The sequence below is a fragment of the Rhinolophus sinicus genome, chromosome 2, assembly GCF_057876585.1.
Source record: "Rhinolophus sinicus isolate RSI-liver-muscle chromosome 2, RSI-T2T, whole genome shotgun sequence".
Taxonomy (NCBI): domain Eukaryota; kingdom Metazoa; phylum Chordata; class Mammalia; order Chiroptera; family Rhinolophidae; genus Rhinolophus; species Rhinolophus sinicus.
In genome coordinates, this window is record NC_142502.1 from 44,844,938 (window position 1) to 44,860,061 (window position 15,124).

General features: G+C 39.9%; 1 protein-coding gene across 2 annotated transcripts in view; it reads right to left on the bottom strand.

Moving 5' to 3' along the window:
- The window catches only part of SLC16A10 (solute carrier family 16 member 10), a 102,298-nt gene extending 96,754 nt beyond the window's left edge, over nt 1–5,544 (bottom strand). For both annotated transcript variants that reach the window (XR_012496715.2, XM_019734949.3), the window contains exon 1: nt 4,871–5,544. Coding sequence is in view for 1 of the 2 variants with exons in the window: in XM_019734949.3 (XP_019590508.3) it covers nt 4,871–5,207 (337 nt within the window). In the remaining variant the exon portion in view is untranslated. The remainder of the gene's footprint in view (nt 1–4,870) is intronic.
- Nucleotides 5,545–15,124: the final 9,580 nt, after the last annotated feature.

Here is a 15,124-nt window from a genome sequence, read left to right on the forward strand (position 1 = left end):
AAAACCTGCTATAATCAGTTTAGCTGCAGCATACAGCACAGTGTGTAGATGTCAGATTAACTGTAAATATGAAAACTTTTTTTTTAACCTTCAGGAAGCACTAACTGACTTCAAGTTTCAAAGGTGCTAGTAAGACTATATTGAGGCGTTGCAAGATGCATTCACCCCTAAGTGATACTTCAAAGTCCTGCTTTGTGATTATAACCATCTAAAATCCAATCTACCTCCACACGGGGAAGGAGGAGTTCCATTGAAGATGGCAGCGGAGAGCCTCCTGTGGGGGCCCTTTCTGATAGTCCACTTTTGAAAACCACTGAGTTTTTTAAAACGTTGTTTCAAATATCCAAGACAGGAAGATAATGTGCCTGCTTCCCAAACTTATTTAACCTTTACTTTAAAGAAAGGCTACTAAAGAACACATTTGGGGAATTACCGAAAGTCGAAGGGGTCTTCTTGGCCAAACCTCTGGACCACAAAGACATAAGTTCTTCAAAAGGAGGTCATTAACTACCCTAAATCCTGACTCTGAACACATACTTGTTTTAAATAGATACTTTTTAAAAGTCCATATACCATTAAAGCATCGTTCTTCCTCCAGGAAGAAAGCAGACAAGTAAACTAGATGAATACCCTCATTAGATCCCAGAGACCTCCGTGGCACTGCATGAGGAAAAGAAAGAGAGAACCCTAGACTCTATCACTTCCATGAAGGAACGAAAAATGGGTTTTCCAATATCCAGCAAAGTTAAAGCAAAGTTGCAGTTTCTAAGGGAAAACACCATGCCAGTTCATTGTAGTATGTTTTAGTTTTCCCAAAAGTGTCTGATGTCCCTCTGCCCAGGCAAGAAGCAGGCACATGTGAATAGGTAAAAACAACTGAAAAGAGACAACTCACGCCCAGCTTGCTTCCTCTGAGGGACATAACTCACAGAGCAGTATGTGCAAGGCATTATCTCTGAGTGCCAGCCGTCTCATCAGCACCACCATACATAAAGGGACTGCAATACGCTCAACATTTTTCATTAGTTCTACTGCCTAACTTGGAGTTCAGCTTGCTTTCCCTTTCCAAAGTCTTCATTTCACAAAGTGACTTTTACTACCATAGAGAAAGAGGCCATCAAATGCCTTTCCCAGCCCCCACCACTCACTGGAATTTCCTTAGAATTTCAGTCTTTTAAAATAAGGTTGAGTCCTGGTATATTGCAAATGCCTCAGGGAAGTTATTTTATCTGTCTTTTTATTTATTCACATCCTACAGCAGATCAAAAGCTCCTTGGGAACAGCTATCTCTCAGTTACCATCTCCAGTGCCCAGATACTTGGTAAACATTTGTAGAATGTAGAATTAACATTAAGATGTGTAAATTCACTTTTATCTTAATGTCAATGAATTTCTTCAGGCCGAAGACTTAAGAGAGCCCTGAAAAGGAGAAGTGAGCCTGGAAAAGGCTCTCTTCAGTTTTGCCTGGACACATTGTCCTGCTGTGGATCAAAGGAAACCCCAGACTTCTGCTTGAATGCCACATGGAATTATCTTGTTTCTCTATGGAAGTCACTCAACACTTCAAAAATCTATTTCTGGGAGACATTAACAATCGGCAATTGTTTATTGACAGCAAAGTAAGATCAAGAAACAGGGACCCTGATCTTTCGACTTCTTTTCTAACCCCAGGATTTCTGGTCTAGCACTCAATTAATTGCTAATGTTTGAATTAATCAACAACATAAAGAACAGTGGATTAGCAGAATGTTATCTAGCCAATTCAATATGATCAATCGTTAAAAACCCAGCTTCTAGAATCAGATAAATCTGAGGTTGAATTCTGGCTCCGCTGCTTGCTAAACTCTGTAAACCTGAGTTTCCACATCTGAAAAGAACAATAGTAAATAAAGCCTATCCCATGGGGCTTCAGTACGATTCAATAGAAATGTATGTACGGTGCTTAGCACTGGGCCGGCACATAGGAAGTTCTCAAGAAATGTAAACCATCACTTAGAAACCTCAGTTTCCATTTCACCACCACCTCCCTGTGTATCCTTGGGCTGATGGCTGTGAAGAAGTTAATGAAAATATGGAGACAATTAACTGCCCTGGAATGCTGGGACTATCAATCATAAATAAGGTAATAGAAAATGAACCAAAACTTTAAAAAATTAAAGCCTTCAACAATTCCAGATATGTTTCTGTGTTGTACTTGAAGCTTGCTTATGTTTGACCACAGATGACTCAGCATTAGTGAAAAAGCCTGAGCAGTCAAACTTCAAGTGTGACCACAGATGACTCAGCATTAGTGGGAAAGCCTGAGCAGTCAAACTTCAAAGCAGGTGTTCTCAAATACTTCAGTGCCTATCATAGATGATGGTTGCCATGAAATATCTGTTTGGGAGGGGGGAGAAGGTATCTCAACATTAACTGGCCCGATAACTATCTTGTTACCTTTTTTTCACAGATGAGGGTAAAGCTGTTTTCTTCCTTAAAATTGATCTGCTGTACATGTATTACACAGCATCCAAGTAAAGGCCAATGTTCAATCAAGCTGCTGTGTTATACATAGTTATTACAAGTGCACAGGGCCCCTTTGTAGGAATTAGATAAAGGGCACCAGTGCACAGGCTGGGGGCACAGGTTTTCAGTCTCCGCTTCCCCTGATTTAGGCACCTGTGTGCAAGGGCACAACCAAACATTGCAGTCATGCAGATAAGTATAAAGACCTTCAGCATTTAACTGGCATACCTGTATAACTGTTTATATGATAAACACACACACATACTCAAACATGACTGAAAGTTGTCAAGGATTTAATTGAGTAAATGGAGAAAGATATGCATCAAAACTGAAAATACTGAGTTTCAAAAAGTTCAGGAGATCAGGTTCCTGCCCCTTCCCTCACTTTGTGAGGCATAGTATTGGGGTATTGTAGCCAATAGGAACTTGGTAGGCAGAGGCTTTGACACTGCAAAACTCTGGTCCCTGGCAAAGCTGTGATCGTTCTCCAGCAGTTGCTCACTATCTCAAAAGAAGGAAGGAAGAAGGGAAAAATCACCCCACAGACACCAATGGATCTACTTACCTGAGTGTGCAAAAACAGTGGTAAATGAAAGACTGTTGTCTTACTGTTTTGACTGCATTAAAACTCTGTAATCCTAGGCAGCATTCCTAAATGCTGAAGGAACTAGTCTTGAAATGGTAACTCTGTCCATTCAGCCTCTTTGAGCTTTCCCTCCCAGATACCTGATACTCATATAGAATAGAAACAAAATTATTTTTGTTACATATGCATATCTATCCTGCTAAACTTTATAATGGTTGCCTTCTTTAAGAAGTAAATATATAATATTATATTTTTAACACTTTGTATCTAGCCCTATGACCTGCATAACACAGCAGCTTCAAGAGCTATTTATGGAACAGAAATTCCAGGGTAAATATGGTACCTTATTTAATACATGCATAAAGAGACAATATATAAGAATATTCATTACAATATAATTTATAGTAAGTTTGGAGGTAATCTAAACGTCTACTAAAGGGAGAATGCATAAATATAGTATAATATAGTTATACAATGGAAAGCCATGAGTTAAAACAAAGAATTTAAGCTACCAGATCAAATGAGGCACTATACAGATAAATCAGACAAAAGTGAAAGAAAAGCAAATTGCTGAATGATACATATAGTATAATACCATTTATATACTATTTATGTTAGGTTTTAAAACTCTCAACATGACTTCTGCCTTAGAATTTGTTATAACAGTCTTGCATATTCATTATATGTACACTAAAGACTTAAGGAATATTCACTCTATAAATAACAGAAAATTAAGGTTAAAAAAAGACTATTAATCATATAAAGTTCCCCAAATTGTAGGAGGGAGTCTGATTTGGTAATGGAAATCACTTAGCTCTTTCAGTCCTCAGATGCGTGTTCTATCTCCTTTCTGCTACTCACCGAGGCACTATTTCACCAAGCTTCAGTTTGCTCACCTACATGGGGTTGACAATACCCGCTTGCAGGATGAAGTGAAACATGTATGTAAAAGAGCTATACAGAAGGCCTTGGGCTGGTTTTTTGCCTAATCAGTGAAGAGAATAACACTCTCCAGGGGGAAAAATGTTGAGTCTGCATCTTTTTCATCTAGTTTGGTAAATTGTTAAATACGACAAAGAACACAACAGGAAAGGGCAACCCTTTACCTTCCTCTTCCCAGTCCTTAATTTGGCTGCCTCCTATGTTTTTTATATTTAGCACAGAATGCCCCCCTCCAGTCCACTTCCCCCCCAAAACATGAAACCGTTGCTCTTGGAGGGCTCCCTTCGGAACTCCCCTGTACCTTAGAATAAAACTGTTTCATCTCGCCAACCCTGCCTTCCCCCAACACACACACACACACACACACACACACACACACACACACACACACACACACACGCTTGCATGCACACACACCCCTCTGCAGCGCCAGAGGCAAAGGAACAAAACCCCAACTTGTGGTCATGAAACAGACCGTAAACATGACAGTGCGGTGTTGTTGGGTTTGGAAGGTTTGTTTTCAAAAATTAAGAGGACCGTCTACCTTAGACTCTTAGCCACTGCCCTGCTGAGAGGAAAGCAGGAAGATCTGGGCAAATAAGTTCTGCCACTTGTCTCCAAACACACATCTGGATTCACTACAAGCACAGGCTCACGAGGCCGCGGGAGCGGCAGGCTGCGTTTGCAATTGGACAGAGCCCCCATCTCACACCGTCCGGCACACAGGGGCCCCCCTGGCAGCTCACGCGGGCGCGGACACCCACTCCGCACGCGGGATGCGCTCAGGGGGCCCGCGCCTGTCCCCCGGGGCTGGCCGCGGCGGGCGCTCCGCCTCACCTGTCTTGAAGACCATCTGGTCATCGTCCTGGGACCCGAAGGTGTCCAGCATAGCCACGAAGAGCACCCCGCAGGCGTTCTGGATGCCGAACACCGACCCGTTGCACCACATGGCCGCCAGCATCACCACCCAGCCCCAGCCGCCCTCGGGAGGCTGAGGGGGCTCGGCACCCGTGGGCCCCACCAACTCGACCTCCAGCTTCTCGGCGGCCGCCTCGGGGCCGTCTGAGGGGCCCAGGCCGGGCAGCGGATTGGCCCCCATGGGTGCGGGGTCGAGCGACTCTGTCTCGCCCGTCTCCCGCTCGGCAGCGTTTCGCTTAGCCGGGGAGGGCACCATGCCCTAGGCGGCCCCGTCGAGCACCGGGGGAGCGCGAGGGGTGCGAGTTCTCGGAGGCTCCCGGAGGAGCTGCCTAGAGCCGGGCGGACCGGCTAGCGAGGCCGAGGCGAGAGCTGTAGAGCCCCCGTTGGGCGGGCGGCGCAGGGCGCGGAGGCTGCAGCGAGGAAAGCGGGAGCGCGCAGGAGTCTCAGGGTTCAGCACTCGGGCCTCCAGTCCACAGCCCCGCACCCCTACGAACCCGCGGCCCGTGGCCGGCTCCTAAAGGCGCCCCCCACCCCACCGGCTAGGGGCGTGGCCGGCAGCGGGACGTGCCCCGAGTCTCCAGATGATTGGACTTCGGGAGAACGGAGGCGGGGCCCACCTCCCCACCCCCAGCGGAGAGGGGACCCAGGTGCCCGCGAGCAGCTGTATCTGCGCGCGCGCCTCCTGCGGGGCCTCCTGCTACCCACTGGGGGGTCACAGATGTGTAGGTCACCCCGCCTCACAGTGTTAACGGAAGGGGTGCGTCGCCTCCTAGGTGCAGGCTGGGTGGGTCAGCAGGACAACCGTAGGGGATCTTCAGTCTCAGCTCACCAACAGCCTCACAACCAAATAAACATTGTCTCTCTTTTGTTTCTGTTTTATTTTTTGGCATTCACTTGTAATTACTAATTATAACATGTAAGAAACATTTATGCCACCTGCTTACTTAAAAAGGAAGTCGGAAGGCTCAGAGGCCTTATTTAATTACTTCATTTCTCCTGCCTTCATATACAATTTTCTATGAATACTTAGCACATTGAAGATGCTCATTTTGGAAGACAGACTGCAATACCAAAGTCTTCTAATAAACCTTTTTGACGGATATCTAGAAGACATTACTTTTAAAATACAGCACCGCCACTATCTGCAACTCCTGTCTCCCTGAAGCATGGAACAACAATGTATGTAAAAGAAAGAAAGAGTTAACCAGCTGTGCAATATTGAGGACATTTAATTTTCTCAGTTATTCATTCATCACCTGAAAGTCAAAATATGCTAGTTATTTTATGTACCCACCACGGTGATGGAGCACACAGTTGAGTGTGATTGATATTTCTGCCAGTTCATAAACTAGTAGGAAGAAGTCCTGGGATGAATAGAAGGTCCAGATGATAAGTGTTATAACACATGTTCAACAAAGAGAAGTGGGATGGAAACATTAAATTATCTTCAAAACAGTACAAAAGAGCTTCTACGCAAGTAGTCTTTGAGCTGAGCCCTGAATCAAATGGGGAATTTCAGTGGGCAAATTCTAGGTAGAGAAAATAGTGTAAGCTTAAGAAAAGTGGGGTGTGGTTTAGTGGTTACCAGAGCGTAAGGGGAGTGGGGGTTGGGAGATGAGGGTAAGGGGGATCAAATATATGGTGATGAAAGGAGAACTGACTCTGGGTGGTGAACACACAATGGGATTTATAGATGATGTAATACAGAATTGTACACCTGAAATCTATGTAATTTTACTGACAATAGTCACCCAAATAAATTTTTTAAAAGTAGGGTGTGCTTGAGGAGCAGGGAATATAACTTAAGTATAATGTGTCTTAGGGATGAAGGTACAAGGATGTTATTCCATCATTGTTGGAAGTAAGGAAAAAGGGGAAGCAAAAATGTGCATCAGTAGATTGGTTACATACATACTATATAATCTCTAAAACTTATGATATTCACCTCTAGACTTTAAAAGTTGTCCACAACATTTTACTTGGCAAAATAAAGCACATCAAAAAAAAGTATCGACTCTAAGCCAAAATATAAAATAAATATCCACGAGTCAATACTGATATAAGCAAATGATTAAGTACATAAAGGCAGGGGGAGTAGACAAATCCCTCCTGCAGAAAAATTCCCAATAATTTACATCTAGACTGGGTCGTGCATACGTTCTATCAAAGAGAACAGTATGCAAAAGGGGAGGATGGGGGCAGGCCTTTATGGTGCACAGACTGACAAATACTGTTTCAGCCAGATAATCATGTATATATCCCTGATATGATGCGATGAAAATGGCACTTTACCTCTGTGGTAAACGCATAACCCAAAACCTATAACCCCAGTCTAACAATGAAAAAAAAGTCAGACAAATCCCAATTGAGGGACATTCCACAAAATAACTGACCAGCACTCCTCAAAACAGTCAAGGACATACAAAACAAGCAAAATCACAGCCAAGAGGGACCGGAGACATGACTAAATATAAGGTTGGGATGGGATCCTGGAACACAATAAAGACATTAGGTAAATACTAAGGAAAGCTAAGTAAAATAAGGACTTCAGTTCATTTATTAATATTGTTTTTTGCAACAAATGTGACATACTAATTAAGATGGGAATAATAGGAGACACTAGATGAATGGGTACGTAATCTCTCTGTACTATCTTTGCAATTTTTCTATAAATCTAAAACTATTCTAAAGTTTATATTTTAAAAGAGTATATGTGTCACAATCCCACTGTTGTAAAAATGCATGTGTGTGTGTGTGTGTGTGTGTGTGTGTGTGTGCGTGCGCAAAATAATGTATTAAACATGATATAGTGGGGGTTTTAGTTTTTTTGGGGGGGAATATTGGGGAACAGTGTGTTTCTCCAGGGCCCATCAGCTCCAAGTCGTTGTCCTTCAATCTAGTTGTGGAGGGCGCAGCTCAGCTCCAAGTCCAGTCACTGTTTTCAATCTTAGTTGCAGGGGGTGCAGCCCACCATCCCATGAAACCTTGAACTGGCAGTCTTGTTGTTGAGAGCTCGGGCTCTAACCAACTGAGCCATCCGGCCGCCCCTCTGGAAGCTCAGCGGCAGCTCATTGTCTTCAGTCTAGTTGTGGAGGGCGCAGCTCACTGGCCCACGTGGAAATCGAACGGGCAACCCTGTTGTTCAGAACTTGAGCTCTAACCAACTGAGCCATCCAGCTGCCCCGATATAGTTTACGTTTAAACTTTCATTTCATATATAAGTACTATACCTATTTGTACACAGTGGCTATGAAAGGTTATTTTTAAATATGTAACTCATTCTCAAAATTCTTTCCTATTGTGTGTCAACATTATTACTAAACATTATATATAGTGTGCCCTAATTTCAGATTAGTTCAAGTTTGACACTTTTCAGGGACGATTGATTTAGGAGCAGCTCTGACTTCTGGGATTAAAGAGTTAATACCCACAAAACACTTAGCACACAGCAAGCTCTTAGGAAATATTAGCAGTTATTACTTTATTGTTACTACTGATGACATCAGGGCTTCTTTCGAATGACATCTCATAACCAGTTTTATTGAAATCAAAGTAATTCAAATGGTCGTTTACATTTTTATAAACACAACCTTTAATCACAAATATATCAGGTCAGGAAATTAAGATATAAAAACATATTTAGGATTTTAGACATCCTTCTCCTCAACTGTTATGTTATCTATTCCTTAAAGAGAAAATACTTATTTTCCATTAGTTATTATTTCCCCAACTCACAAAAGGCACCACTTACAAAATCTGATACAACAATCACACTCACTACTAACTTGATTTGTTTGGCTCAATTACTCCAGGGCAAAGTATTCTTCCAGACTATGGTCTGAGCGAAGGACGTATGCTGAAACTCACGAATAAAAAGTGAAGTTCCAGTCCAGTTACTCGAGGAATTGGCTTTGCTGTCATCTCCACTGCTTTCCTTTGTTTTTCTCACATTTCTAAGTTAGTGAAAGAAAAGAAGTCATGATGTGAAACAAAATAATAAAATGAAAGCACTTTGAAACCTATAAAGTGCCTCAAACAGTGTTACTTTAAGTTCCTATGCTCCGTGAAAATGATATTCTGGACCCCGAATTGGGTTCTGGCCTGAAATCTGATTAAGTCAGGCAAGTTTGTGTTTAGCATTTTGAAAAAAAAAAATATTAAAGTAGCCATACAATATTATGTAGTTTCAGGTGTACACCATAGTGATTTGACATTTATATACTTCATGATGTCATCACTACCCTAAGTCTAGTACCCACCTGTCACTGTGCAGTTATGACAATATCACTGACTATATTCCCCATGTACCCACTACATCTCTGTGGCTTATTTATTTTCTAATTGGAAGTTTGTGCCTCTTATTCCACTTCACCATTCTCACCCATTCCTACATCCCCCTCCCCTCTGGCAACCATCAGTTTGTTCTCTTTCTATGAGTCTGTTTTTGTTTTGTTTGTTCGCTTCTTTTGTCTTTTTAGATTCCACATACAGATGAAATCATATGGTATTTATCTTTCTCTGACTTATTTCACTTAGCACAATACTCTCTAGATCCATCCATGTTGTCACAAATGGCAAGAGTTCATTTTATTTATTGCTAAGTATTTTCGTGCGTGTGTGTGTGTGTGTGTGTGTACCACATCTTCTTTGTCTGTTTATCTATTGATGGACACTTATAAATAATAGCCAAGATAATAGTTTTGAGTGCAGCAATAAACACAGGAGTGCATATATCTTTTCAAATTAGTGTTTTCATTTTCTTCTGATAAATTCCTAGAAATGGAATTTAGGGCTGACTCATACGGCAGTTCTATTTTTAATTTTTTGAGGCATCTCCATACTGTTTTCCATAGTGGCTGCACCAATTTACAAACCCACCAAGAATGTACAAGGGTTCCTTTTCCTCCACATCCTTGCCAGCACTTGTTATTTGTTGACTTTATGATACTGCCAATACTGCCAAGTGTAAGGTGCTTTCTCGTGGTTTTGATTTGCATTTCCCTGATGAGTAGTGATATTGAGCATCTTTTCATTTGTCTCTGGGCAATCTGTATGTCTTCTTCGGAGAAATGTCTACTCATGTCATGTCCTCTGCCCATTTTTAAATTAGACTTGTTTTCTTGATATTGAATTGTATGAGTTCCTTATATATTTTGGATATTAACCCCTTATTGGATCTATCATTTGCAAATATCTTCTCTCACTCAGTAGGTTGTCTTTTTGTTTTCTTGATGGTTTCCTTTGTTGTGCAGAAACTTTTTAGTTTTATATAGTCCTATTTGTTTATTTTTGTTTTTGTTTCCTTTGCCCGAGGAGACATATCTAAAAGTACTGCTAGGAATGATATCAAAGCGTGTACTGCCTCTGTTTTCTTCTGAGTTTTAAGGTTTCAGCTCTTACATTTAAGACTTTAATCCATTTTGTATATGGTGTGAGAGAGTGATCCGGTTACATTTCTTTTTGCATGCATCTGTCCAGTTTTCCCAACAGAATGCTGGCCTTATTGAAAAGACTGTCTTTACCTCATTGTATAATTTTTTTTTTTTAATTGAGGAATGTTGGGGAACAGTGTGTTTTTCCAGGATGTCAAGTCGTTGTTTTTTAATCTAGTTGTGGGGGGTGCAGCTCAGCTCTATGTCAAGTCATTGTTTTCAATCTTGTTGTGGAGGGCGCAGTTCACTGGCCCATGTGGGACTCGAACCGGCAACCTTGGTGATGTGAGCACCACGCTCTAACTACTGAACAACCCGGCCTCCCCTCATTGCATATTCTTGCCTCCTTTGTCATAGATTAATTGACCATATGTCATGCAGGGGACCCTGCTCATTGCGCTATTTGTCTTGCAGGGTGTCATGCGGGGTCTCTGGTCCCGCTCCCCACGTAAGAACTCAGGACACGGTGAAGCCAAAAAGGAACTCCCACGGAGCCATGGATAGGGGAGTCATACCACTATAGTCTCGCTGGCGGCTGGGTTGGAGACACAGGGAACAAGAGCCACACTATCTGCAACCTGCTGTCTACTTCTCTGCAATCGGCAACCCACACTCCGCCGTGCTAACTGCAGTCCGCGCTTGCCAGCCACCGTCTTCTTGCTAGCCCCCATTTTTGCTGCTAGCGTAGCCCCAGCAGTTATATTAGTGGCCAATGGCTCACTGGTCACAGCTGACGGCCAACTAGCCACAGCTGATGACCATCCAATCACAGTTGATGGCCATTTACTACCTGAGCCAGCACCTTTCCACGTGAGGCCGAGAGCCTGGAAACTGCACTCCTGACTCTGTCCCCACACCATATAAGAATTTATTTCCGAGTTCCTGATTCTATCCCATTGATCTATACAACAGTTTTTGTGCCAATATGATAATACGATACTGTTTTGATTACTGTACTTTTGTAGTATACGTAGTTTGAAATCAGGGAATGTGATACCACCCACTTTGTTTTCTCAGGATTGCTTTGTTCTGTAAACGAAGTGCTTATGAAAATCTCAGCAACTGAAATAAAGTTCTATATTTTAAAAGAGAAAAAAAATTGCTTTGGCTATTCAGGGTCTTTATGGTACCATATAAATTTTAGGATTAATTGTTCTAATTCTGAGAAGAATGCCATTGGTATTTTAATAGGGATTGCATTGAACCTGTATATTGCTTTGGGTAATAAGGACATTTTAACAATTTTAAACCTTCCAATCCATGAGCATGGTATGTCCTTCCATTTATTTATGTCCTCTTCAATGTCTTTCTGCAACTCAGAGTTTTCAGAGTACAGGTTTTACCTCCTTGGTTAAATTCATTCCTAGATATTTTATGCTTTTTGATGCAACTGTAAAAGGGATTGGTTTTGTTAATTTCTCTTTATGATTGTTCATCATTAGTGTATAGAACTGCAACAGATTTCTCTATGTTAATTTCATATCCTGCAACTTTACTGAATTCATTTATTAAATAGTTTCTGGTGGAGAATTTAGGGTCATATATATATATATATATATATATATATATATATATATATATATATGTAATAGTATCACGTCATCTGCAAATACTGACAGTTGTCCTTTTTCCTTTCCAATTCGGATACCTTTTATTTCTTTTCCTTGTCTGATTTCTGTGGCTAGGACATCCAATACTATATTGAATAATAAATAGTGAGTGTAGGCATCCTTGTCTTATTCCTGATCTTAGAAGAAAAGCTTTCAACTTTTCACCATTGAGTATGATGTTAGCTGGGGGTTTGCCATATATAGCCTTTATTATGTTGAGGCAAGTTTGCTCTATACCCACTTTGTTGAGAATTTTTATAAATGGGTCAAAAAGAATTTTGTCAAATGCCTAATCTGCATGTATTTAGATGAGTATATGATTTTTATCCTTGGTTTTACTGATGTTTCACATTGATTGATTTACAGAAGTTGAACAAATCTTGTATCCCTGGAATAAATCCCACTTGATACTGGTGTATAATTCTTTTAATCTACTGTTGAATTCAATTTGCTAATATGTTATTGAGAAGTTTTGCATCTTTGTTGTTCAGGTATGTTGGCCTATAATTTTCCTTTTTTTTTTGGTAATGTCTTTGGTTTTGGCATCAGGGTAATGCTGGCCTCATAGAATGAGTTTGGAAGCATTTCTTCCTCTTCAATTTTTTGGAATAGTTTGAAAAGGATAGGAATTAATTCTTCTTTAAATGTTTGATAGAATTCACTTGTGAAGCCATCTGGTCCTGGACATTTGTTTCTTGGGAGTTTTTTGATTACTACTTCAATTTCATTGCTAGTAACCATTCTGTTCAATTTTTTTGTTTCTTCCTGGTTCAGCCTTGGAAGATTGTATGTTTCTAGAAATTATCCATTTTTTTCTTAGGTTTTCCAATTTATTAGTATACAATTGTTCATAGGATTTTTTAATGATCCTTTGTATTTGTGGTGTCAGTTGTAACTTCACATTCATTTCTGATTTTTATTTGGGCTTCCCTCCTCCCTCCCTCCCTCCCTCCCTCCCTCCCTCCCTCCCTCCCTCCCTCCTTCCCTCCTTTCCTTCCTTGAGTCTGGCTAAAGTTTTGTCAAGTTTGTTTATCCTTTAAAAGAAGTGGCTCTTAGTTTCATTGATCTTTTCTAGTTTGTTAGTCTCTATTTTGTTTATTTCCACTCTGATCTTTATTGTTTCCCTCTTTCTACTTACTTTGGGTTTTGTTTGTTCTTCTTTTCCTAGTTCCTGGAGGTGTAACATTAAGCTGTTTATTTGGGATTTTTCTTTTTTTCTTGAGGTAGGCCTGGACAGCTATGAAGTTCCCTCTTAGAACAGTTTTCTATATACCATAAATTTCAGAAAGTTGTGTTTTTATTTTCATTTGTCTCAAAGTATTTTTTTATTTCCTATTTAATTTCCTCTTTGATCCATTGGTTGTTAAGTAGCATGTTGTTTAGTCTCCATGTGTTTGTGTGTTTTTCCAGTTTTCTTCCTGTAGTTGATTTCCAGTTCCCTGCCATTGTAGTTGGGAGAGATGACTGACATGATATCAATATTCTTCAAATTAGTGAGACTTGTTTTGTGGCCTAATATATGATCAATCTTGGAGAATGTTCCATGTACACTTGAAAAGAATGTATATTCTGCGGCTTTTGTACAAAATGTTCTGTAAATATCTATTAAGTCAGTCTGGTTAAATATGACATTTAAGGCCACTGCTTCCTTATTGATTTTCTGTCTGGATGATCTATCCATTGATGTCAGTAGGGTATTAAACCTGTGTTTAGTATTTTTATTTTGCAAATATCAAAGGGAAAAACTTAAATCAGATTTTTTTGTTTGAATGTTTTATTTAAAAAAAATATTTACTTCCAAGTGCCATAAAATTACTGAATAAAGCAATGTCAATACCTGCAACTAACTTACATTGTGATACTGGATTGACCTCTTGCCTCACCTTCTCCATATGAAAACATAAAACTGTTTATATATAACTACTTCATAGTCATGGTATGTTCTTTAATGAGTTCCTTATTTATTAAGCACTTTGAGATAATGAAATAAAAGGATTTATAAAATATAAAAATATAAAATTTTTCTTTAAGTCTAAATGCCAACAGTAACCTCACATCTATATAGGCCTTTTCATCTGTAGTTTATATTATTTAAACTTACTATTTATTAACTAAAATATCCTTATGTGACTCCTTACACTATTCAGAAAGGCCAGTCTTTCCTACTTAGGACAATTTCATTGTTTAGCTAAATATTACCACTTTTCTACTAAGCAATTTTCTCCATCTAGTCCAATTCAGCATAGATGCTCATTAAACATCTGAATTAAACTGAATATACCAAATACTAAAGTGATCAATTATGTGGCCTAGATTCCAGGTATGCTATATGTAATGCAATATATGATACCAGCTATGTTGCCATTTTAATTAACATTCTAAATCGAGTAGCCAAAAATAGCTTTTTATTACTTTAGTGGCTACGGAAAAAATTCTAAAGCATAATTCTGTGTCTCTATTCTCCAAATCATTAAATAGGAATAGTACTGTAATGGTGATTATTTGGTAGAAAGCTATAGTAGTACTGAATTGCTACAACAGAAATAAAATTTAAACACACACCCATACACACACAACACTCACAAGTTAAGATGGGCCCAAGCGATTACTAGATATTATCAAAAGCAGATATCATCAGTTGGATTGCAAATTGGTGCAGCCACTATGTAACACAGTATGGAGGTTCCTCAAAAAATTAAAAATAGAACTACCTTATAACCCAGTAATTCCTCTTCTGGGTTTTTATCTGGCACTAATTAAAAAAGATGCATCCCTATGTTCACTGCAGCATTATTTACAATAGCCAAGATATCGAAACAACTTAAATGCCTATCAATAGACGATTAGATGAAGATGTGCTACGTATATACAATGGAATATTACTGAAGCATAAAAAACAATGAAATCTTACCATCTGCGACAACATGGATGGATCTGGAAGGTATTATGCTAAGTGATATAAGTGAAATAAAAAAAGACAAATGATCTCATTTATATGTGGAATCTAAAAAACAAAATACAAGAACAAATGAAACAGAAACAGACTCCTAGATACAGGGAACAAACTGATGGTTGCTGGATGGGAGTGGGGTTGGGAGCAGGGTGAAAAAGTAAAGGGATTAAGAAGTACA